The 27111-nt window shown below is 40.4% G+C and overlaps 1 protein-coding gene across 2 annotated transcripts; it reads left to right on the top strand.

Annotated features, from left to right (window-relative positions):
* The first annotated feature begins 5414 nt into the window (after nt 1-5414).
* Nucleotides 5415-26250, top strand: LOC134659152 (cysteine dioxygenase type 1). Of its 2 annotated transcripts, none has more exons than XM_063514780.1 (7): nt 5415-5482; nt 14003-14109; nt 15427-15576; nt 18257-18403; nt 20801-20982; nt 22152-22321; nt 26203-26250. In XM_063514780.1, exons 2-7 carry the CDS (start codon nt 14018-14020, stop codon nt 26239-26241), a joined length of 780 nt encoding a protein of 259 aa, XP_063370850.1. In that variant the 5' UTR covers nt 5415-5482; nt 14003-14017; the 3' UTR covers nt 26242-26250. The 2 variants fall into 2 exon arrangements, with proteins under 2 accessions (XP_063370850.1, XP_063370851.1); XM_063514781.1 differs by lacking the exon at nt 5415-5482 and adding an exon at nt 8653-8671.
* Nucleotides 26251-27111: the final 861 nt, after the last annotated feature.

The following is a 27111-nucleotide window of genomic DNA, read 5'->3' on the forward strand; positions in this document are numbered from 1 at the left end:
TGTTCTCGATTCCCGACCAAGTGAAAATTGTCCCGAAAAACAGCTTCACGTTATAAAACAATAATTTCAAGTTCCGAACTGTCGTCGAGCGAGCGAGCGACCCGCGTCGAGCCGTAATGGGCAGAGCAGCTGACGTAGTGTCAATAATGTAAAACATCGTTGTTTTTAATACAATTACTTTATTTTGAATGTTTGTTTTTTCCGACTAAGTCCCAAAATTCTGAAAAATTTATATTTTTTCCCGATAATAGCGCCTTTCGATCTGGCAACCCTAGGCGTAAGCGCCATCGACAATAAGGTCCCTTTTCATAGATAATGTATTTCACTGGTAGCAATAAAGCGTATGAATAATATAGGGGTGGGAATTTTATCGATATTAAATTTGTTAGATTATATTTTTATAATAATAAAATTGAACTTACCTACTCATTCGGCTAAAATTGTCTAGTTGACTATCGAGTAGTCTCGAGTCCACTTCCACACAGTAGATAGTAGGTACCTACACTTTTTTTTTGAACTAAGCATTTTGTAGTAATTTATTGTACCTGTCCCGTAGCCTAGGATATTTGATTGAATGAAATAAATAAATGAAAAATTTGTTCTTAACAATAGCATATTGTCCTGTCCACTAGAGCTGCACCACAGACAAGACATCCTCTAGACTGAGCATAGTAACGCTACCCCCTCTGCCACTTATACGGTACTTTTACTCCATTTTCGAGTCAATCCCGTGCCGTGATTGGTCCGTGTCTTCGAACGGACCAATCACGGCACGGGATTCGCTCACCTCGTCCCCCCGCACCCCCGTATTTTTGGCAGCATCGGTTTCATGAAATAATTGCTCTAAACTCCGTCTAGAGGATTCCTAGTCTATGAGCTGCACTGACCGAAGATAGGTAAACGAAGTAATTCTATGGCGAACCCTACACGTCAATAAATATTGTGATAATTATCATGATATTTATTATGAATCTTGGGCCGGATCACAGCACACCCTACACCATCAATACGGATCGCGTCAGTACGTAACTCAGTCAGTACTGCGTGCTGACGCTATAAATATCAAACGCGACACTACACGCAAGATAAATATCACGATCCAGGATGTAAGATCAGATCACAAGCATTTCCAGAAATCCAGCGAAATATTGTGATCCGTCAATACACTACCCTGCACGTCAATAAATATCGTAATCCGTCAATATAATTGACGGATCACAATATGGATCTTGCGTGTAGGGTTCGCCTATTGGTTTTTAACAAATCCATCCCTCGCTACGTATCCTCGTACATTTCTGGTGGAAACGCGGCCTAAGACTCCTACGGCTTCCCACAAACTCCAGGACTTCTTCTTTTCCTAGCCTTAAGTGTAAGGCCTGAGTGGACGCTCGAAGCGGAGCGTGCAGCGTGGCGTCGGGCTCAAGTGATTTGAGCAGCGTGCACTAAGGCCGCTCCTATACGTTTGCATTTGTTTAACATGCACGCCGCACGGCGCCCCGCTGCACGCCCAACAAGAGCGTCCACTCAGGCCTTACACTTAATCCCATTATTTGGGGTCGGCTCTCCTACTAATTCTTCGCCAGGACTGTCTGTCCATAAACGCATTCCCACTCAGTCAAAAAAAAAAGGGTGTCCCGGGTCGTCTGGGCTGGTATTTTTGCCTTATTTAAGTTCCTATTTATTAGTGGCCATCCATGTTTTTTTTTTTTATTTATCGCAAAAAAAACTTACAGGGTATTTACATATTTATGTTCCGCCAAACTGAGGACAGTTTGTTGGCGGATAAAGCGCTCTCTATCCTTTTGTGTTCTATCCACTTAACTTACATACTTATACCTAATACATTACTTAACTAGTTATTGTTTTATAACAATGTTTTGTGATATAACAATGTTTGTCGGGGTCTTCCTCGCCTCGTCGATGACGGTGGGTATATGTGCAGCACTTTCTGTGTCATGTGGTCAGGCGGTCGCCGCATGACGTGACCATACAATCTGAGTCGGGTTTCTTCCGGTTTGTCAGGGATAGGTTTTACTCTGAAGCTGCCTCGTATGTGTATGTTTCGTAAGCCCCGTCTCCATATCGCGCGGCAAACCTTAGAACATTGGCTCGCGCGGCAGCCGCGCGCAATGGATACCGGACGCATCGAGTTGGCTCGCGCGGCAGCCCGGTATCCAATGCGCGCGGCTGCCACGCGAGCCAATGTTCGATGATGTTTGCCGCGCGATATGGAGACGGGGCTGTACGCGATCCAGTACATAATGTCACACCACCTGCCCAACGCAGCATTCTCATTTCCGCAATGTGAGCTTATCTTCCTGTTGTTTCTTTAGAGGCAAACTCCAGGACTACGTAAATTATAACTGGTGATGTCCGGACATTGTTTGTGTATATCAAATGGAAATGTTCACTATCAACACATTAGACTATCGCTTACGTCTTATTACTGCTCGTAAACAAACTTACGTAAGGACTGAATTAGAATAGTAGTAAACAAACGTTGATAAGCTATCACACGTTTACAATAGGTATAACATATGTTTACCGATCGATCGAGAAATATTTAATGGATAAATTCTTTTTTGTTAGATAATTTAAATTTCATAATGGCCTTTGGGAAAATAAAATTGATGACAGTAAAGCCGAAAGCCCACTGCTGCGCACGCACACGCTACATGTCAACAACGTGGATACATTGTAGCTGCGTGTGTCAACATTTCCATAGCAACCAATGCCCGCACACGCTAAACGTCTTCCATTGGTCTAGCTGCGTGTATCAACATTCCCCACTGCGGCGCATGCGGCTACGCACGAAATGGGTTTCGGACACGCACGCGGGAGCGCGGGGAGAGTGGGGTGCGAAGCAGTTGCGGTCACCTTTCTACTGCAATTATGGTGTCTGTGGCTATCCGATATACTCGTAATAAGTTTTTGGCAAAAAAATCTATTTTGTTACAAGCTTTTATCGCTGACTGTACTTTTCTTTCCACAGGCAACTAATACTCATCGAGCCAATTCTAAAAACCCCATACACAATAAGGTTGCCTTGTTGTATCACAGAGTTCCTATAGCCACCTCCTGTCTCCATCAGATCAGCTCGATGGTACTATAATATTGCATTGTCGCCCGACTTACATACGTATGCAAATATTCAGCTTCATTGGATGTCGGGAAGTGGGTCAAATTTAACTTGCAAGATTTGGCCCGTACAAACATAACTACATCATACATAGGTATACTTGGTCAACCAGATCTTGACAGTAGAAAAAGGCGGCAAATTTGAAAAATGTAGGCGCGAATGGATATCGTCCCATAGAAAATTTGAATTTCGCGCCTTTTTTTACTGTCAAGATTTGGTTGAAGTTAAATAAAAGCTTGTAAAAATGAACTATCATAGGGACCATCATTCGAAGTGACAGGTATTAATTATCGATAACACCCCATACTATCTAACAGTGTCAAATAGCTCGCAAGTAGGTATGTTGTTTCCTATAGTTCGTTTTTTTTAGCATTAGAAAGAACTTGCAGGAAAGTAAGCGATCTTGACATGTCTTTTAATTGAAAAACGCTTTTTAAAAATCAAAAACTATTACTTATAAAAGCAGAAGACTAAATGATCGTATTAGATTCATAATTGTTACATATTTGGCGTAACTTATTTTTAAAATGTGTTTTTCAATTAAAAAACACATCAAGATGTTTACCTTATTTCTAATGCTAAAAAAACGAACTATATAATAGAAAACGAGTCGTATCCGCTATGGCAGTTTAGACCTGACCTACGGCACTTTAATGATTATTCCATACACAACTAGTAGTACCGTAAAATGGGGTGAGTAGGTGCAAAACTGACATTCAAACCTCGATAACATTTTATTTTTACATATGCAAACTGAATGGTGTACCTATATAATAAGTGTTCCGGACGTTTGTATTTTAGTTTTGATTTTATTTTGGGTAGTTCCATTTCATAACTTTGACGATAAACAGGAAATCCCACCTCACCCCGTAGTCCCTCGTATTTGGGGTGAGTTGGGTTTTCATACAAAGGTGATTTTGGAAGATTATTCGATTTTTTTATTATGAGTATTACTCTATAGTAATGTAAAAAATAATGTACTGTGCTATGCTATCGTAGCTCCATTTTAAATTGGAATACATTATTTTTGTAGCAGTACCTAGCCTTAAAAATCCATCTCACCCCTCTTTCATCCCTTCTCTCCCCATTCATAACCCACCCTCCCCGCGAACCCTACTCACCCCATTTTACGGTACTGTATGTTTTGTATTTGTACACCTACCTGTAAACCTTTGTTTTTACGAAAAATTAGACAATTTCAGCTCATGTAGAGTCTGTGCGGAAAGAGAAGAGTCGTGAAACGTATGGGGTCCAATACATTCTACGACTCTCCTCTTTCTGCACAGACTCTACAAACTTTTTATTAAAAAAATACGATCACAAACAACAATCGGCCCTTTACGTCCTCGTGAAATCAGAGACAACTTAAAAAAAACGGGCAGGTGCGAGTCGGAATCGCGCACGAAGGGTTCCGTACCATTACGCAAAAAACACGTTTGTTGTATGGGAGCCCCACTTAAATATTTAATATATGCTGTTTTTAACAAGCTTTTATTAGGTCGACCTGTATGTAACTATGTAATGGAATCTTGCAAGTTAAATTTGATCCACTTCCCGGTTTCCGATTGAGCTGAAATTTTGCATACACAATACACATGTAAGTCGGGTGACAATGCAATATTATGGTATCATCGAGCTGATCTGATGATGGAGACAGGAGGTGGCCATAGGAAGTCTGTGATGAAACAACGCAACCTATTGTGTTAGGGGTTTTTAGAATTGTCTTGATGAGTATTAGTTGTCTGTCGTAAGAAAAGTATAGTCAGCGATAAAAGCTTGTACCAAAAATGAAATTTTTGCCAAAAACTTATTAGTATTTGTTGTTATAGCGGCAACAGAAATACATTATCTGTGAAAATTTCAACTGCCTAGCTATCACGGTTCCTGAGATACTGCCTGGTGACAGACAGACGAACAGACAGAGGGACAGTCAGACGGACAGACAGACGGACAGAGCGGAGTCTTAATAATAGAGCCCCGTTATTACCTTTTGGGCACTGAACCCTAAAAAGATCCAGATAAATTGAGAATTCCTTAGAAATTCATGATTCGCTTAAAAATCATAACTCTACATAAACTCTACCGGCTTTAGTTTAGAGTAGAGTGTTATTAAATCCAGTTACACTCTATTTACCTGTTAACTGTGATATAATAGCATACAAACATCACACCACACTGCCCGTGCCTAGCCGGTTCGAGATAAAAAAAAATCAAAACGTCAGTGAGAGTGCGAAAACATTCACTTGATATCCGAACGCGCGCCAAGACAGACAACTGACCCAAGTTTTTATAGTGCCTGTACCGTTTTTGTGAAAAGTGGATATTTAACTTGAATTAAAAAACGTGAGTGAATCTAAGTATTATTAAGTTAAGTTTAAGAATGTATTGAATATATCCTAGTAGAGTCTGTGCGGAAAGAGTGGTGGAATGTATGGGGCCCAATACATTCCACGACTCTTCTCTTTCCGAACAGACACAGATTTGGAAGCTGAGCAGTTTTCAAACTTTTGGGAAATATCTGGAATTGTTATGGATATGATCTGTCAGTGTCAAATGAAAGGTGGAAAAAACGTCACTTTTCACTTTTAAACACAGACTTGTCATTTTCGCGCTCGCGCTTGACAGACAGCTGAAGTGTGCGAAAGGGAAGCCATCACGTATATGAACATACCATGAGTGCGAAAGAGTCAGACTACCAATGAGAAAACGTGACCACTTTTGACTTTGACGACGGCCGCGGACGGCCAAGAGCGTATCACAGTAATTTTCAAATTGAAAAATATACACGGATTAGGACGAAAAGTATTAAATAAAGTAATTCAGTGAATATTGCGTCTTGTAGTGTGCCGGATTTCAGTGTTACAGTGCCAAATAATCCAAGCAAACACAAATTTCAGAGGATTTATGATATTCCTAGCGAAATTTTCATAACGATATTTTGTCAAAATAACAGCGTAAAAAGTGTAAGAAGCCGGTTTATAAAGTTTATTATAAGTTTTTCTTCCTTTGTGTGCTAATATTTTATCATATTAGTCTATAATTTAAAATATTTTGTGTAAAAACATAACCTGTTACTTTACGCTAGGGCTTGACAAAATGTTCATATGACAGTATCGATAACTTGTCGGTATATTAATAGCTATGTAATTATTTCTTCACAAGACATCATTAAGATATTAGCTTTTATAACCGACTTCAAATAATAACGATTGTTATACCTTTTTGAAGGTGCTCATGTTTAGCGGTAAATTTAAACTTCACTTTCCAACACAGTAAGAGTTACATTAAGATAAGTCTGCAACGATTTTGATAGTACACGCAGTGCAAGTGTTATTTATATACGTCATAATGTCGTAGAATTTTAAAGTTTAAAATAACACATTTGAAAAAGTAGTCGATAAAGCAATCAAACATCGACAGATTATTAATATGTTGTAACATGACATCACTATTTTCGATCTCACATAGACAATTTACGCACACACTTGCATTTCATTTTTGGTCGCACTTTAGATAAAAGATAAAAGATAGTTTATTCAAGTAGGCATAATTACAATGCGCTTATGAACGTCAAATAAAGCTAGGTAGACCGGCTCCAACCCTACACCTCTGCCCCGAGAAGATTTAAATCCCCCCTCAATTGGAGGAGGGTATCCCAATATGGGACTGGCAACAAACTCGGCGGGACACATCTTTTCAAAAATAATTACATCTTATAATTAACATGCATTACGAGAAAATAAGGGAAAAAATACAATTTAAATTACTATAGAATTCATGCAATTATACACATAAGGTGTAATAGAAATTTGATTTAGAAAATATACATATGTACATGGAATTATACAAAATCGTAGCTCTTTCAGAAAACATATCAAATTCTTACAAAAGGAAAAGAAAATAAAGTTATTAAAAGAAATGGGAAAACATATTATATAAATCTGATTGATTATTATTAATTACCAACATATAATATTTGATGTGCTTTCCTGCTTACCTGAGCTGTGTCACCTATAACTCCATACATAATACAATGTTTTTAATTGCTACTACTTTTTATTAGTTAGTTTCTGGTTTGGACCATGCATGTTTGTCTGTCAAGTAGTCCTCGACTCTGTAATAAGCTTTTAACATCAATGACTTTTTTAAGTAATTCTTAAGAGCTGGAAAGGGTAATCTTAAAGCATTCTCAGGTAACTTGTTATAAAAATGAATGCATTGCCCAACGAATGACTTTTGTACTTTACGGACACGAAACTTTCTGATAGCAAGCTTATTTCTATTTCTAGTGTTAAAGTTATGGACATCAGAATTTTTAGTGAAGGAGTCTAGATTCTTAATAACATAAATAATACTATCATATATGTATTGGGAAGCTACAGTTAAAATATTAATTTCTTTGAAAAGTTCTCTTAATGATTCACGCGCTCTTAAGTTATATATAGAACGAATGGCTCTCTTTTGTAAGACAAATATAGTCTGTATGTCAGCTGCTTTGCCCCAAACCAGAATACCATATGACATTACACTATGAAAATAACTATAATAAACAAGGCGAGCTGTTTCAACATTAGTCAGTTGTCTAATTCTCCTCACGGCGTAAGCGGCCGAACTTAATTTGTTAGCTAGTGTTCCGATATGAGGACTCCATTGTAGATTTTTGTCCAATGTTAAACCAAGAAACAGAGCTTTATCTACCATCTCTAAGCATTCATTATTCAAAAGTATTTTAGTATCGACTGGTTTAACATTCGGCAAAGAAAATCTAATACATTTGGTTTTCTTAGCATTAAGAAGCAAATTGTTCATAGTAAACCAGTTAAGTCTTTTGAATCAATCAATCAGTCAATCTTTTGAAGATTGACAGTTGTTCTAGTCATATTAATTCTATGCTTTTAAACAAATCCTCAACATAAAGGCCTGTCCAGACGAGGACAATTTTTCGCCAATCTGATTAAATTATCCGATAAACTCAGGACGTGCGGACGCTAACACCAATTTCGCCACTTTCACCAATTTTTAATTTATGGTGATATTTGACCGCTCTAAATAAAAAAATGCCCCTAACCGCGAATATTAGCGTCACAAATTGGTATTCTTGCGTCTGCACCCCATTTTATCGGTAGTATCGGTCATAATCAGTGGTCGAATTCGGCGAGCCAAATTGGCGTTTGTGTCCGCACGTACTGATTTGATCGGACATTTTAATCAGATTGGCAAAAATTGTCCTCGTCTGGGCTGGCATTTATTAACCTGTGGTTACAATCAGAATACGCCTCTTGACCCAGCATGAGATAAGTAAAAGTCAACGCGAAATATTTACTTCACTTGGTAACGGAACGCGCGCCAAGACAGTTCGGTTTACCAAAGTAACGTTTTTACTTAAACACGTAACTTTTTTAACCAAAGCGTTTCTTAACGAAACCATTTTAACCAAAGCGTTTAGTAACGTAGCTTTTTTTATCGTTTCTAAGTGCCAGTGAAGTTTTCTGTGATTGTGTTTATTAGTGAAAGTATTAACGCAAACTAGAGGTTGGTTTATAAAACGTAAATATTTCATACCTATCAAGCAGATCTTGTCAGTAGAAAAAGGCGGCAAATTTGAAAAATGTAGGCGCGAAGAGATATCGTCCCATAGAAAATTTGAATTTCGCGCCTTTTTTTTACTGACAAGATTTGCTTGACAAACTTTATATTAGTTAAGGTTTACACCTTTCGGGAATCCAAAGCATTTTTCCCTATTTATAAGGGAGGGATATTAATTTAATAAACGAAGCGGCCACGGCGCTCACAAATATCTGAACAAAAGTGCTTGTTTAGATACCTATTTTTGAGCACCTCGGCCACTCTGATATATACGATGGCGACTGTACTATTTCAAACCCGTTTACAATACCTACACGATCTAATGAGCGTAATAAAATTAATAATTATTGCGATAATGATATCATTAATAATATTAATTAATCTAACACTTTAACTTGTGCATGTTATTGTGATACTTGAACTTTTGTTAGCAAGTCATTATCATATACTTAAGTAACTAATATTTGGGAGACCGACCTTTGCTCGGGAAACACATAAAATCTCAAAAATTAGCGTTTTCCCAGAGATAAGACCTAGCTAGATCGATTTTTCGCCCCCGAAAACCCCCATTTACCAAATTTCATCGAAATCGTTAGAGCCGTTTCCGAGATCCCCGAAAAAAATATATATACCTATATGCAAGAATTGTAGGTAGGTATTAGATAGATAGATAGATATGTTTTACAAAAACAACCGATTTGCAATTTCAGAATCTTCTGGATGACTCACGTTAGACCGGGCCGTGTCCGGGCCGGAGCTTCCGGCGCTTACTTTTCTATGATAGATGACGGGTGATCACGTGATGCCGGAAGCTCCGGCCCGGACCCGGCCTGGTCTACGTGAGTCATCCTTTAAGCGGTTATTACTGTATTTGTCACGTTAGGGTTTGCAATCCGGATCCGAAATGTATGAAATTATCCGGGTCTGGATCCGGATCCGCGAATATTCCCATACATTTCGGATCCGTCATGCAAACCCGTCACGATTACACTTTTCCTTTTTATTCCATAAAGTGTTATTGACTTACGAAGGTTACAAGCCGTTAAAAATTACGTCTCATGCAAAACAAACATGAAATAGAAAAGTTACAAGTTTTACTAGTTTCAATGTAAAAGTTTATACAAATATGCGGAACCCCTAGTGTAACATTTAATCCGATAGATAGCGCGACGAGCGTTCGCGTTATGTACCTATATTTTCGTATGGGATTTTGAATAGCGCGCCAAGCGGGACGTTTTGGAAACTCAAAATCTCATCCAAAATGACACTTAACCTTTTGGACACTAATGACCGATATATCCGCACCGTAGGTTCAACGCCAAAGACCGATTAATCGGTCACAGACCACAGAGCAACATCGACCTACGTGCATATCCCGTGGAGCGCCCTAACAAGACACGTGTGCTAGTAACTAGTATAGGAGTTCCATACTACGGTAATTCTGGGGCGCTCCAGGGGATATACATAAAGTGCAACTCCAGTTTCAACACTTCAATGATGTGGCGTCTGAGTGACAGCTTTTGTGTTTGACATGGCGTGTCCGGGCCGGAGCATCCGGCGCTTACTTTTCTATGACAGATGACAGGTGATCACGTGATGCTTTTCATAGAAAACTAAGCTCCGGATGCTCCGTACCGGACACGGTCCGGTCTAACGTGAGTCATCCTTAAGTAAGTACCTGTTTCTAAGCTCAGTATGACCTAGGCGGAGCTTGACTGAAATATGAAAAAACTTGTTTTTTAGGGTTCCGTACCCAGGGGTAAAAAACGGGACCCTATTACTAAGACTTCGCTGTCCGTCCGTCCGTCCGTCTGTCACCAGTATCTGTATCTCATGAACCGCGATAGCCATACAGTTGAAATTTTCACAAATGATGTATCTCTGTTGCCGCTATAACAACAAACTAGATTTTGACCTGTGCGCGGGACCCGAGGGCCTCGCGGTGTGCGTGTTGTTTTTGTTGTTGTGTAGTTGGTGCTGTTGTTTGTGCTGTTGTTGGTGCTGTAGTAATTTGTTTTCCAAAGGGAAAAATAAATAAAGTTGTACTTTTGCTAGAAAGAAAAGATCCGCATGCGAGCACACTTCATTCCCGCAGCTCGGCCTTGCTCGCGTGCTTGGGAAACCGTAAGGGACGCTCCGGGCCTTCGGCCCTACGCGAAGCTCGGCCTTCGGCCTTCGCTGGGTGTCGAAGCTCAGCGTCGGGCCTTCGGCCCGCCGCTTCGCTTATTAAAACACTTGGAAGGGTTGGTTTTGCTTTGGAGCGTAAGCGGGAAGTTGGAGCTTAAACATATAGTAAAAGTGTCTTGACATCTGACTCTAAGCCACTTTTACTGTCGGGTCGTGTTTAAGCTCCAACTTCCCCCTCTCGTGTGATGCTTCGGGCCTTCGGCCCTACGCGGAGCTCGGCCTTCGGCCTTCGCGAGCCTCGACGCTTCGCCGTCGGGCCTTCGGCCCGCCGGCTTCGCTTATCAAGACAGTTGACTTGGTAGAACGCTTGGAAGCACTGCATTCACGCAGCTCGGCCTTCGGCCTCGCTTTAAATTACTTGGGGTTGCACGCTTGGGAGTCGGGGTGAAGGCCTTCGGCCCTCCGCCAAAGTCGGAGGCCGTCCAACATTTTTCTGACCGGAAGCGATTCAAGCGATAGACCAAAAGTCGGATTTTTCTGGAGGTCACCAGACCGACCTCTATACGACAGTACCAAAGTCAAATACCCCACCAATCTCCTTCTGGGAGAACAATCATGTCAATCAGTCTTCGGATTGCGGCTTTATATTATATACATACATACTAAAAATAAAATAAAATAAATATTTAAGGGGGGCTCCCATACAACAAACACGATTTTTTTGCTCTATTTTTGTTGATGGCGCGGAACCCTCCGTGCGCGAGTCCGACTCGCACTTGGCCGGTTTTTTGTACACGATTCCATTCTGTCATTATATAAGAACCCATGTTAAACGTGTAGAATAACATGCTTATCTTGTTATGTTCTAGTGTTAGATGGATGATAGGAAAGTGCTTAGAAAAATAGAGTAAACATGTTTTGACCAATCTTAGAATACGATTATACTTTGTACAGTCAGAACAAAATTAGCTAAGCGAGCGAGGTGTTCATAATGACTTGAACGTAACTTTATTAAGAGATATGTATACTTTATTGCACATAGAAATAAAAACACGAGAAACATAGTTACAGAGTAAATGTGCTACTGTGTGTTGTGTTATTTTGTGTGTGTGTTGTGTGTGTGTAAATGTGTTACTCTTGCGTGGCATTATAGATGTATGTAGTGCATAAATTGTTTTCCATCGTATTTTCTCGAAAACGTTCGTATTTTGTCATGCTACTTCAGTCAACCTCAGTACTTTTTGTACCGAGACTGACTGAAATAGCGAGAATCGTACGTTTCCGTGAAAATACGATGGAAAATAATTATGCACTAATATAGTCTGTGCGGAAATAGAAGAGTCGTGGAATGTATGGGGCCAAATATATTTCACGACTCTTCTCTTTCCGCACAGAGTCTACATCTGTAAAGCCTGACCAGTAATATATGATCATTGTCAAAAGGGCGCTGTTATTCCCATGTATTACTTGTGACAGTTCGGTTTAGTATGGCGCGTGATCATAATAATTATATTCCTGGTCAGGCTTTTACATTCTAGTTCGTGCGTTGCTTTGCTTTGCAATAATTTTACAAAATGTCAGTTATTAATGTGGACGATGGCACGTCTTATATCGTCAAGGAGCATAATATTTACAATATTAATCCGACGAATGAACTAAGAGGTAAGAGGGGAAAGGTTGAAAAACATCTCACATAACACTTGACTACATTCAAATTCAACCCCTATGTCAAGAGCTTAAAGTCTAAATCAAATTGAAATTGTGCTCTTCGAAATTATAATTAAATTTTATCCCTTATTACAAGACACTCAAAGTTGAAATAAGTTTGACGTGAAAATGAACTGACCTACGAACAGTACGATCGTTACATACATACATACATTACATTAGGAGAGGTATATGTTGTATGAAAAATAAAGGCGGTTGTGTCATTATGGAAATTAAAATAAAGCGAGTGCGTTGTTATGACGTGAAATCTTTAGTGACTTAAGTATGACGAAAATTATCTTAAACTTATGCGGTAAGTACTGATAATGATAACCTCTAGGGAATTATTTATATATGTGAAGTTCCACGGGAAAAGGTACCTTACGGCGGTCGGCGCTCACGTCACGTAGCACCACATTAGTACTGGAGCGTCGGTAATAATAGCGAAAGTACCAACCGCAATAAGGTCACATTTGATCAGTTTTCTTCTGTCATTATTACACTCATATTAAATTCGACTTCTGTGGGGAAAGAGAAGCGTCGTAGAATATATTGGTTCCCATACATTTCATGACTCTTCTCTTTCCGCACAGACTCTACATTTTAATGAAAACTTACAATGTAAGTATTAAGGATGACACACGTAACACACGTTAGACTGGGCCGTGTCCGGGCCGGAGCTTCCGGCGCTTACTTTTCTATGACAGATGACAGGTGATCACGTGATGCTTTCCATAGAAAACGAAGCTCCGAAAGCTCCGGCCCGTACACGGCCCGGTCTAACGTGAGTCATCCTTTATTCCAAAGTAACTGTTACGGTTTGTCACTATGAATGAATGAAAAATATTTATTTCGAACAACTATGGACTCATACAGATTTGTTAGTAGACTTACGTTCCGAATGTTAGTACCTAATTAACTATTACAATATTTACAATATATATACACTGCTGGAAACATGCATTTCGCAGCAGTGTCTCATGGGCAGTCAAGTCTGTCCGCTATCACACATAGGGCATGCTCCCGGGAATTCCCGGTTCTCAAATTCCCGGGAATTCCCGGGAATTTTATAGTGTCGAAAGAACCGGTACTGAACACCCGGTACCGGTACTTCCCGGTTCTCATCAGTATGCGTATTTATTCCCATTTCAATAGTAGTTGTTTTAGTACTTTAGCTCCGGACATTAAATAACATTCTAATAATGGTGCTATGAAACGGGGAACCCAAAAATAACCCGATAAACTAACCTAGTAATGTGGTAATTTGTAAAAATTCACCAAGTTTTCTATTTCAACTTTGTTTTTATTTGAGCGATGTCTCATTTTAAAAGCAGTCCACGCGAACATCCCTGATGCGCTGCAGATGAGATGAGACTATGGTTGATATGATTGGTATTGGCCGAGCTTGCCGTAGGCTTATAACTTTTATATATATTGTTCCAGAGTATTTACCACAATATGGACGTGGAGAACGCGAACTGCAAGATGAGGGTGTCGCAATGCACTGACATGGAAGTTCTGCCAATCGAGAGACCTATAAAAATTGACCAGTTAGTACTTTCTTCAACTTCCTCGCGTTATCCCGGCATTTTGCCACGGCTCATGGGACCCTGGGGTCCGCTTGACAACCTAATCCCAAGAATTGACGTAGCCGTAACTGCCATCTTACCTTCCAACCCAGAGGGGAAACTAGGCCTTATTGGGATTAAGGCAAAAACACACCTATCCCACGTACGTAACGTATGCAATGCATTATGACATCTGAACCCTGAAATTTGTATGCTTAGAAATATAATTGTCATACGCAACGCAACGCATGACAAGTATGGTTCTAAGCATACAACTTTCAGGGTTCAGATTGTCCTTGCATACGTTGCGTACGTGGGATAAGTGTGTTTTCGCCTTTAGTCCGGTTTCCTCACGATGTTTTCCTTCACCGAAAAGCAACTGGTAAATATCAAATGATATTTCGTACATAAGTTCCGAAAATTGGTACGAGCCGGGGTTTGAATCTGCGACCTCCGGATTGAAAGTCACACGCTCTTACCGCTAGGCCACCAGCGCTTTCAGTGAGTAGTTTCTTATCTACCTTTTTGACCGAGCGAGAGCGAAGTCCACTTCTCCGTTTCAGGTTGGACAAAAATGCTTTTGTAAGTTTGTCCGGAGGAAGCGCTGGTGGCCTAGCGGTGAAACGTGCGACTTGCAATCCGGAGGTCGCGGGTTCAAACCCCGGCTCGTACCAATGAGTTTTTCGGAACTTATGTACGAAATATAATTTATTATTATTTAATGTCTTTTTCTTCTTGTCTGTTACCCTCCGTGATTCTTCTCACTTGATGGTCTCATCGGAAGACCAGCGCTGGAAGCCACCAGCAACATGCTGAGATGAGGCCATTTCGTGGCACTTTAATCTTATTTTGTGTTTTCTTTTATATTATGTATTGTCTCGTTTGTATGTGCTTACGAATAAATTATATTCTATTCTATTCTAAATATACTTGGTCAACCAGATCTTGACAGTAGAAAAAGGCGGTAAATTTGAAAAATGTAGGCGCGAAGGGATATCGTCCCATAGAAAATTTGAATTTCGCGCCTTTTTTTGCTGACAAGATTTGGTTGACCAGTACGGATATGATGGTCGTTCTTGTCTACGTGACAGCGTGATAAAACGGTGTCCGTCACTTTCTTTCCCACGGTGTTAAACAGTGACAGTTATTTTATCACGTGGATAAAGATGGATAAAGCTATCCATAATAGGCTGGCAGCTATAAAATTTGATAATTACCAGGCGCGAATCGATTTGTGAAAGATTGCCACATAATATATATGAATAAATTAAAAAATATATATATATTTTTGTTCTTCAGCGAGATCACAGGCCTGGAGACGCTGGTGGAGGAACTGCACGCCATCTTCTCCCACGACCACGTGAACGTCCAGGATGTCCAGAAACTTATGCTAGGCTACAAGAGCAACCCGAAGGACTGGAAGAAGTACGCCAAATTTGACCGCTTTCGGTAAGTATTCCAAAATCCAAATATCTTATGGGTCCCACTTAGGGTTGCCAACCGTACTATATTATACAGTATTGTACTATATTTTGGCTCTCTGTACTATATACTTTTGGAAAAATATATAGTACGCTATAATACTATATTTCCGATTAAACGTATGTTACACTTATGTTTAGTATTTTATCTAAAAGTACCATATTTTTTTGAAATGTACTATATTTTTGATGCCTTATTCTGGAAAATACTATATTCTACCAAAAAATAGTTGGCAACCCTAGTCCCACTCACAGTCCGCTTGGGTTGTCGTAATTGTAGTATACCGACTCGTGTATGTCGGCCTTTACGGCTGTCTGTCTCGCCCTTGCCCCCCAACCAAGATGGCGTCTAGTGAGTAAGATAAAAACACAACGAATACAGCATTAATTAATTGCGTAACTTGCGTTTTATTTCAAGATATTACAGTACAGCTACCATCAATTTGTCAATGACATAAACGCCATCGTGAACGTAATTTACTGTCTATACATCTCGCTCGTACTCCCATATTAGTGCAAACGAGATGTATAGAAAGTAAATTACGTTCTCGACGGCGTTTATGTCAGTGCCAAACTGATGGTAGCCGTACAGAAATGTTTAATTATAATAATTTTACTATAGTTGATCAAACCAATATGTCAGTCAGTAAGAACCAGGAAAACTATACTCATCCTTTTCTTTTGGGTACTAGTACTAGTGTAAGACAAGGATGGTATGATTCTCTCTTTCTATGTTTGAAATGAGACAGACCTCATTTGACAAATTATAGCGACCCGCCCCGGCTTCGCACGGGTTAACAAATTATACACAAACCTTGCTCAAGAATCACACTGTCGATAGAGGAAAATCGCATGAAAATCCGTTCAGTTGTTTTTGGGTTTATCGCGAACAGACAGACGCTTTATGGACACAATACCCAGTGAAAGTGTAACGGCGTTATTCATAAACGTCTCGTCTGCTAGTGCTAAGTTAATCAGCTGATGATCGTTGTTTGTCTCTATGGCATAACGATATAGATAGGGACAAACGACGATCATCAACTGATTAAGTTAGCAGCCGTTTATGAATAACGCCCAAACTTTATTTATTTTATAAATTCATTTACAATTTTATAACCATGCAGTTGCGAAAAAATAGTTCTAACCGCGTGACATCTAAATCTAATCTTATCATTAAGTGAAATATCCTGACCTTCTAATGATAGACCAAAGTACTTTAATATTGCTATTTGAAATCATGCGATAAACTTGTGTTTTGGCAAAAACAACAGGTATTAATATGTTATCAATCAATCTCTGTCATTTGCGTATTTGCTGAAAATATCTGCGTTTCTAAGGCCTTAGTCTACTACGCCTTACGCTGCGTGACGCGTCTAAATTGTAAAGTGACTTTTCTATAGCCTCGTAAGTCCCCGTTGTACATGTACAAGTACAAATTAAATTCGAGTTTTGAACTCATATAGAAATAAAAGAAAGTTCCCAATTCAAAAGCGCCAAAATTGCCCTGGGTCTTACGATGATAGTGTCCGATAGAAACATGTTTTTTTTTTGCCGAAACCGAAACCAAAGTTTCGGCTTTGGCTCTAGTTTCGGCCGAAACCGAAACTTTAGTAGACTTGTTAAATTCGTTGAAAAATGTCATAAACCCGCTTTTATACACATATAATAAAACTGCGTCGACCGTCCAGTGGCGCCCTCAAGGGGAATTGTGTATTCTAATAAACCAAATAATTACTGTATAGGTATACATGAATCAGTATATTAATTGTTGTCCTACTTGTGCTAAATGTGACGGTTGCTGAGGGTGACCATGGTTTGCTGTATTTCCTCACGGCCACCAAAATCTCAAGGTCACCCAAAACCGAATCAGAGCACCCCACTATCCACGTGGTCTTGTCTGTCCTACCTCGAGAGAGCAATTGCGAAATCGGAGGCGCGGGTGCAGCCCGTTTGTAAATGGCGGATTCTTACAATTTGACTGCGACATGGACACTTTAAACACAAACTTTAAACATATGTCATGTAAATAATAACGCGATAATAACATTATCCGTTTTGTTTTCACGTGTAACATTTTTTATCACAAGATTACTGTAACTGTGCCGTATGATGTTATTATTTATAATATTTATCTTATCAATTATCATTGCTAAAGTATTTGGTGAAAACAAAACTAGGTATATGAATCGAAACATGTAGGTACAGTCAAGTGTAAAAATATGGGTGTATATTATCAGCTCAAAAATATGTCCCATAGCAGAGCTCTTATGTCAGCGAAATAAGAACTATGGGACATATTTTTGAGTAAGTTGTCTATCTATACCCATTTATCGTAGGTATATTTATTTTCTCTTCTATAGGCGTGACTGTTATGGGCGTGTTAATTGCACGATAAAGACAAAGTCAATGCACTTGTCTCTTTCTGACATTGGTGAAAGTCATGAGCTTGACTTTTCACGCCAGAATAAACAAACTGAAGAAAAAAAATCGTACCTACACTTGTATCACACTGTACAGTCAGCAACAGAAGTTGCTAAGCGGGCGAGGAGCCGAGGAGCTCAAACTGAACAATACACAATTTAATGTCAATAGGATTTTTATTTTCTATGAAACAGTCGGTATTCATGATTTATTTTTCTCCACCTCAGTTATACGAGGAACCTGGTAGACGCCGGCAACGGAGCCTTCAACATCATGATCCTCTGTTGGGGGGCAGGCCACGCCGCCCCCATACACGACCACGCCGACTCACACTGCTTCATGAAGACACTCTCAGGGAACCTTGAAGAAGTCAGGTATGTCTAAAGGACTGTTACCATAGACAACATTAACACCCGGTAGGTAAAAGAGCTTTCAGCATCATGATCTGTTGGGGGCAGGCCACGCCGCTCCCATACACGACCACGCTGACACACTGCTTCATGAAGACACTCTCTGGGAACCTTGAAGAAGTCAGGTATGTCTATAGGACTATTACCCATAGACAACATGAACACCCGGTAGGTAAAGGAGCTTTCAGCATCATGATCTGTTGGGGGGCAGGCCACGCCGCCCCCATACACGACCACGCCGACTCATACTGCTTCATGAAGACACTCTCAGGGAACCTTGAAGAAGTCAGGTATGTCTAAAGAACTGTTACCATAGACAACATTAACACCCGGTAGGTATAAAGGAGCTTTCAGCAACATGATCTGTTGGGGGGCAGGCCACGCCGCTCCCATACACGACCACGCTGACACACTGCTTCATGAAGACACTCTCCGGGAACCTTGAAGAAGTCAGGTATGTCTAAAGGACTGTTACCATAGACAACATTAACACCCGGTAGGTAAAGGAGCTTTCAGCATCATGATCTGTTGGGGGGGCAGGCCACGCCGCTCCCATACACGACCACGCCGACTCACACTGCTTCATGAAGACACTCTCCAGGAACCTTGAAGAAGTCAGGTATGTCGTCTTTCAACCCCTACCGGCGTAAAGCCTTTCTCCTGTATATAAATCACATAGATTCTCACTGTTTCATGAAGATACTAGCGACCCGCCCCGGCTTCGCACGGGTTAATAAATTAATAGATAAACCTTCCTCTTGAATCACTCTATCTATTTAAAAAAACCGCATCATAATCCGTTGCGTAGTTTTAAAGATCTAAGCATACATAGGGACAGACAGCGGGAAGCGACTGTTTTACACTATGAATGAAGTGATTTCACACAATAACTGTGTGTGCTATATAACTCCCTGTTACCCTTCGACTCGTTACCAGAATATTCCTAAAGACAATCGAAGAACAATACGAGACAGACGATAACCTCTGCACCGATATTACGGCCCATAAACAACGAACTGTTTGACCTGGCAACCGGTTCAGGCGGCCTAGCCAAAGTGACAATTGCTTGCGCTTCACTATCGAATCGCTTTGTGTCTCTCTATCACACTTCCATATTAGTGCGACAGTGACAGTTGCGTTTCGTTCGCTACGTAGCGAACGTTAGCGATTGGCATGTTGTCTACGGGGCCAGGCCGCCTAGCCAACGTGCCAATCGCTTACGCTCTGTAGGTAGCGATCGAAATGAAACTGTCGCATTAATATGGAAGAATGATAGAGAGACACAAAGCGATTCGACGGCGAAGCGCAAGCGATCGTCACCTTGGCTAGGCCGGCAGGCCCGATTAAGATACTTTAGACGAAGATGGTCATTCAGGTTGTAATCTATGAGATGTTATAAACTGAATTTAAATGGAGAAGTGACGAAGAGGTGAAGGCCGGATTCGAACGCGTCTTTAGCTATCCCGGCTAACCCCTAGGCTACCTCGCCACGGCGGTACCCATCCCAATTTCCCGACTATATGCCATCTTAGTAAGACTAGACGTCTTTTAACCCGTCGTATGCGGCCTGTCAGATTTGATAATTGAAAAAAGTGACCTTGACATTTAAAACAATAGATTTAAATTCCCACGCACGGCACGTACGGATCCGTGTCTAAAGCATACGAGGGGTTAACCAACTCTAAGGGCGAGCAGTACGTGCTTGCCTCGTGTACGAACCCCTTAGTCGATTACGATATAGCGAGAGATGGTTATGATGTCTATACCATCATCACCATCTCTTCTCAAAGCTAATAGAGTTAGTAGAGCTATAACCTATTTAGTTATTATTTCATAGTCATTTCATCTTGTGTTGGCCCTCCTTGAACCAACAGATGGCCCTGGCAACTATCTAAGAATACTTTTAATATATGAGACGAGAAACATACGATAATACGAGATAGTGACACGGTCAATGTTTGTTTTGCTTAAGTGATCAGTTGGAACTTTCGTGATTAATCTAAAAAATTATTCGTTTAATAACGACAACATAAAACCGACTTCACGAAAGTTTTAACTGTCATAATTTTAAGGTATTCATTAGGAGTTCCACATTTAAGTAGTTTTGTTACAATTACCAGTTTTATGTCGAAGCGCCGATTTATTAGCCAAAAAATCTCAAATTACTTGAAAACCAATGAGTTTGGACCCTTAGTAAAGTTGACTAGACTTAAATCATTGCAAATGTGCTATAGAATAACTCCTTTCAAGGAAATTCGAATTTCCAATCACCTGTATAACCTGTGTGTTTTGTCCTTATGACTAACGAAAATGCGGGCAAACAATACACTAAAACGCTAAAATTGAAAAAACACTTTACAGATACGACTGGCCAGAACACGTCCAGCCCGAAGTCCTAAAGAAGCTCAAGAACAAGAGCTGCTGCGACAAAATGGCGGACCAAGATGGCTGCCGGTGTGAGGAAGATGGCGGATACGATGCGGGCAACATGAAAGAGATAGGGAGAGCCAGGCTTGAGCTTAACGATGTGTGTTATATCAACGGTGAGATACACTCTAGATACCATAGATAGACAAATAAGTAAGCATAGAGTGCTGAAAACTGATGTATGAAGTGAGCACTCTATGCTTACTTATTACTCTATGGTGAAGGCCAGCGCCAAAGCGAACTTATGAGTCAACTGGGATTGCTAAGACATTCCTGAGATATCCTGTTAAATTGACAACCTCTTCTGTCGTGACTTCCAACCTCCGTGGTGACCTGACATAGACTAACTGACTGACTGGCTGACTGACATACATATTTGGAACTAGGGACATTTAAATTCAAAATTAGACATGACAACGACACGACAAAATAAGATCAGTTCACGACGGACAGCCACCAAGACCAGACAGACTGTTCATCTTCCTTAGAATTGAATCCCATTAATCAATGCAGCAACATGTTGGCTCGCAGGTTTGCACGTTGCACGAGGACCGTCAAAATAACTCTTTTTAGAGCATTTTGTCAATCTTTTTATACGTGCAGCCTGTGGGTCAAGTGTACGCAGAGATCTCTCAATGCCTTACGCATTCAGTATAATAACGGGTTCGGGGTGTTGTTGGGGTTGCCTCGATTTTGCAGCGCGTCGGGGATGTTTGCCGAAGCTCGCGTGGATGGCTTCCAAGCCATAATGCGCAAGAGAGTGGCCTCCCTGATGCGCCGTGTTAGGGACAGCCCCAGTAGCCTTCTGAACACTGTTATTGACAATTTACAGTGTCCAATAGTGCTCAAATGGAACGATATGCACATGGACCATAATAGAGGTGCTGTTAGGTTAATTTAGTTATTTAAGTTATTTAAGAAATAGTTTTAGTTTAATTTAATTTGTAATGTTTGTTTGTCTTGGGTGAATTGGGGCAGCGTTTAAGGGAGAGAAGTCATGACCCTCGTTCCGGGTCTTTCCTGATGCAGAGGCTGTCCATCGCGGTTCAGCGTGGCAATGCGGCGAGCGTGATGGGCACCTCTGCGTCTGGAAGGGCGCGGGACGAGTTGTTTGACTGAGTTAGCCTTGTTGAGTTTAGTTTATAGTTAACTTTAATGTATTTTTAATGTAAATTTGTTAATTTTCTTATTTCTAATACTAATATGCCAATAAAAAAATATATTAACATAGATATTTTTAATTTGTAATGTATGGATTAATCAATGATAGGTATTGTATTTCCAGACGCCCTAGGCCTCCACCGGGTGGAGAACCCCTCGCACGCCGACAGCGCCGTGTCCCTCCACCTGTACTGCCCGCCCTTCGACAGCTGTCGCGTGTTCGATTCCCGGACCGGGAAGCCCACCACCGTCACCACCACCTTTTGGTCTATTAATGGGAAGAAAGTGAAAAGGGTAAGACTCTCCCTCTCTCTTAATCTCTCACATCCTCTCTCGCTCTCTTCGCCTGTACTGCTCGCCAATCTACAGTTATCATGGGTTTGACTTCTGGACCAGGAAGCCCACCACCGTCACCACCACCTTCTGGTCTATTAATGGGAAGAAAGTGAAAAGGGTAAGATTCTTCCTCTCTCTCAATCTCTCACATCCTCTCTCTCTCTTCGCCTGTACTGCTCGCCAATCTACAGTTATCATGGGTTTGACTCCAGGACCAGAAAACCCACCACCGTCACCGCCACCTTCTGGTCTATTAACCTGTCGAATCCCACGATATGACGTCACCATAAGCGTTCTGGCTCATATATGAGCCGTGGGAGCTGACAGATTAATGGGAAGAAAGTGAAAAGGGTAAAACTCTCCCTCTCTCTCAATCTCTCACATCCTCTCTCGCTCTCTTCGTCTGTACTGCTCGCCAATCTACAGTTATTATGGGTTCGACTCCCGGACCAGGAAGCCCAGGTCTATTAATGGGAAGAAAGTGAAACGGGTAAGTCTCTCCCTCTCTCTTAATCTCTCACATCCTCTCTCGCTGTCTTCGTCTGTACTGCTCGCCAATCTACAGTTATCATGGGTTCGACTCCCGGACCAGGAAGCCCAGGTCTATTAATGGGAAGAAAGTGAAAAGGGTAAGACTCTCCCTCTCTCTTAATCTCTCACATCCTCTCTCGCTCTCTTCGCCTGTACTGTTCACCATTCTACAGTTATCATGGGTTCGACTCCAGGACCAGGAAACTCATAACCGCCACAACCACTTTCTGGTCTATTAATGGGAAGAAAGTGAAAAGGGTAAGACTCTCCCTCTCTCTTAATCTCTCACATCCTCTCACCCTCTTCGCCTGTACTGCTCGCCAATCTACAGTTATCATGGGTTCGACTCCCGGTCCAGGAAGCCCAGGTCTATTAATGGGAAGAAAGTGAAACGGGTAAGTCTCTCCCTCTCTCTTAATCTCTCACATCCTCTCTCACTCTCTTCGCCTGTACTGTTCGCCCTTCGACAGCTGTCGCGTGTTCGATTCCCGGACCGGAAAGCCCACCACCGTCACCACCACTTTCTGGTCTATTAATGGGAAGAAAGTGAAAAGGGTAAAACTCTCCCTCTCTCAATCTCTCACATCCTCTCTCACTCTCTTCGCCTGTACTGCTCGCCATTCTGAGTTATCATGGGTTTGACTCCCGGACCAGGAAACCCACCACCGTCACCACCACCTTCTGGTCTATTAATGGGAAGAAAGTGAAACGGGTAAGACTCTCCCTCTCTCTTAATATCTCACATCCTCTCTCGCTCTCTTCGCCTGTACTGCTCGCCAATCTAGTTATCATGGGTTTGACTCCAGGACCAGGAAACGCACCACCGTCACCACCACTTTCTGGTCTATTAATGGGAAGAAAGTGAAAAGGGTAAAACTCTCCCTCTCTCTCAATCTCTCACATCCTCTCTCACTCTCTTCGCCTGTACTGCTCGCCAATCTACAGTTATCATGGGTTTGACTCCAGGACCAGGAAACCCACCACCGTCACCACCACTTTCTGGTCTATTAATGGGAAGAAAGTGAAAAGGGTAAAACTCTCCCTCTCTCTCAATCTCTCACATCCTCTCTCACTCTCTTCGCCTGTACTGCTCGCCAATCTACAGTTATCATGGGTTTGACTCCAGGACCAGGAAACCCACAACCGCCACAACCACTTTCTGGTCTATTAATGGGAAGAAAGTGAAAAGTGTAAGACTCTCCCTCTGTCTCAATCTCTCACATCCTCTCTCTCTCTTCGCCTGTACTGTTCACCATTCGACAGCTATCATGGGTTCGACTCCCGGACCAGGAAACCCACCACCTTTTGGTCTATTAATGGGAAAAAGTGAAACGGGTAAGCTCTCTCTCTCTCTCTCTCTCTCTCTCTCTCTCTCTTACTGTACCCTTTGACAGCTGTCATGGGTTTAATTCCCAGACTGAACCCACCACAGTCACCACCAGGTCCTAGTCTATTAATGGGGAGAAAGTGAGACAGGTAAGTACATATATCTGTCACTCTCTCACATGCTGTCTCATCCTCTCTCTCTCTCTCTCTCTCCGTCATTGGTAAAAACACCAAGGCACCTCCGCCATTGGCAAAATGAGTGCCAAATGCTGTGTAGAAATGTGGTGTCAAAATATGTAAATTTTTCACCTTACTGCTATTTACAGCTTTCCATAATCGTAAACATCGGTTTGCCTGACCATTACCAACAGGCACAAAAGTACAGATGTAGTAAATAATCCTTTACCATCGTGTTTCACGAAAAAGCACGGACGTGTTATGCATTTCAGTCAACCTCAGTAGGTACTTTTTATACTGAGGCTTTCTGTCGACCTCAGTAAAAAGCGGCCAAGTGCGAGTCGGACTCGCCCATGAAGGGTTCCGTATTTAGGGGATTTATGACGTATGTACTTATTAAAAAAAACGACCTACTTACTAGATCTCGTTCAAACCAATTTTCGGTGGAAGTTTGCATGGTAATGTACATCATATATTTTAGAAGTTACGGGGGGGGGGACACATTTTACCATTTTGGAAGTGTCTCTCGCGCAAACTATTCAGTTTAGAAAAAAATGATATTAGAAATCTCAATATCATTTTTGAAGACCTATCCATAGATACCCCATACGTATGGGTTTGATGAAAAAAAATTTTTTGAGTTTCAGTTCTAAGTATGGGGAACCCCCAAAATTTATTGTTTCTTTTCTATTTTTGTGTGAAAATCTTAATGCGGTTCACAGAATACATCTACTTACCAAGTTTCAACAGTATAGTTCTTATAGTTTCGGAAAAAAGTGGCTGTGACATACGGACGGACAGACGGACAGACAGACAGACAGACAGACAGACATGACGAATCCATAAGGGTTCCGTTTTTGCCATTCGGCTACGGAACCCTAAAAAGTAGTGAGGTTGACAGAAATAGAATAGCATGACAAATACGAACCTTTCCGAGGAAATACCATGGCAAAGACTTGTTCACTACATCCGTAGAGTCTGTGCGGAAAGAGAAGAGTCGTGGAATGTATTGGGCGCCATACATTCCACGACTCTTCTCTTTCCGCACAGACTCTAAAAACAATAGTTATTTACGATACAAGTGCGGAAAAGAGGAAATTCGAAACGAGTTGCGATAAATTAAAATACGACCGAAGGGAGTGTTTTAAATCGACACGAGTTGCGAATTACCTATTCGCACGTGTATCGTACAACGTTTTACAGTACATATGGCACTTTAAACTTTCGACATACGCACGAAAAGTGCTATTTCCCGCACTAGTACGGGAAAGTAGCACCATATGTACTGTAAAATCATTTTTTAGGCATCACTATATGACATTTAAACGATACTAGTAGTGCCATCTTGTGAGGCATTAAGGAAGGTTCAAAAGTTAAAATTTGGATTTGAATGAATTTATACTGCCCATTATACTTACTTTACTCTTTGTACTGCCCTCTCCTAATTGATGTATACTCTCTCCTAATTCATGTATATTAGGTATTTCTTTTTAGGTTTCCGTACCCAAAGGGTAAAAAACGGGACTCTATTACTAAGACTTCGCTGTCCGTCCGTCCGTCCGTCTGTCACCAGGCTGTATCTAATGAACCGCGATAGCTAGACAGTTGAAATTTTCACATATGATTTATCTCTGTTGCCGCTATAACAACAAATACTAAAAATAAAATAAAATAAATATTTAAGGGGGGCTCCTATACAACAAACACGATTTTTTTGCTCTATTTTTTGTTGAAGGTGTGGAACCCTCCCTGCGCGAGTCCGACTCGCACTTGGCCGGTTTTTTAAATGTATATTTCTTTTTTAGGTGATGGATGCCAACGAATGTGCAGACAGTCAGAATTAAGAAAAAATACATCTTCATCAATTGGAATAAAGAATAAAATGGGACCAAAACCGTTGTAAAAATTTAATTTAATGATAAAATAAAATCATATTGTTTAGCAAGTAAGTACATTCTAAAGCAGTTATGGCAATGGACCAAAAGCCAAAAGTCAAGTATTAGAGTTAGACCAAGAAAAATCTGCAACGATTTTTATAGCATTTATACGTCATAGTTCTTTGAAACTATGATTCATAGTTTCATAGAAGTTTGACGTTTAAAATAACACTTCAAAATCAAAATCTATCAAAATCAAAATCGTTGCAGACTTATCTTGGTCGAACTCTATATTATTATGATTAATGATTTTGACTAGTAGGCAATGCCAAGTTTCGAATGTAGTCCGCCATTTTTAATTTTTTTCTTGTTTTTGTGCAATAATGTAACCTATTATAAATAATGTTGAATATCTGATAATTATAAGATTAATAATGTAAATATAAATAAAATATACATGCTGTCCCAAAATATGTAACAAATCATTCCATTTGTATAAGTACTAAGAAATCATACATATCTTAAATTGTTGTAAATTTTTTTACGAAGAGCGTAATGTTAGAAAATACCTAAAGTACAAACGATATAACTTTTGTACTCAATTTTATAGGTTATAAGTCAATATAATATTATTGTAAATACTTTTTAATTTAAACACTCGTTTTAAGGTTTGATAATCAATTTATATATTCTTAATTATATCTTATTTTGTAATAAGTGTTAAAATATGACAAACTATAAAATAAATTATTGTATTAAATTGGCCAAAAATTATGGTGCTATTTATGAAAATTATAAATAAAAAAATTATAATTTATATCTTTTTTTATTTATGAA

The sequence above is a fragment of the Cydia amplana genome, chromosome 24, assembly GCF_948474715.1.
Source record: "Cydia amplana chromosome 24, ilCydAmpl1.1, whole genome shotgun sequence".
Classification (NCBI taxonomy): domain Eukaryota; kingdom Metazoa; phylum Arthropoda; class Insecta; order Lepidoptera; family Tortricidae; genus Cydia; species Cydia amplana.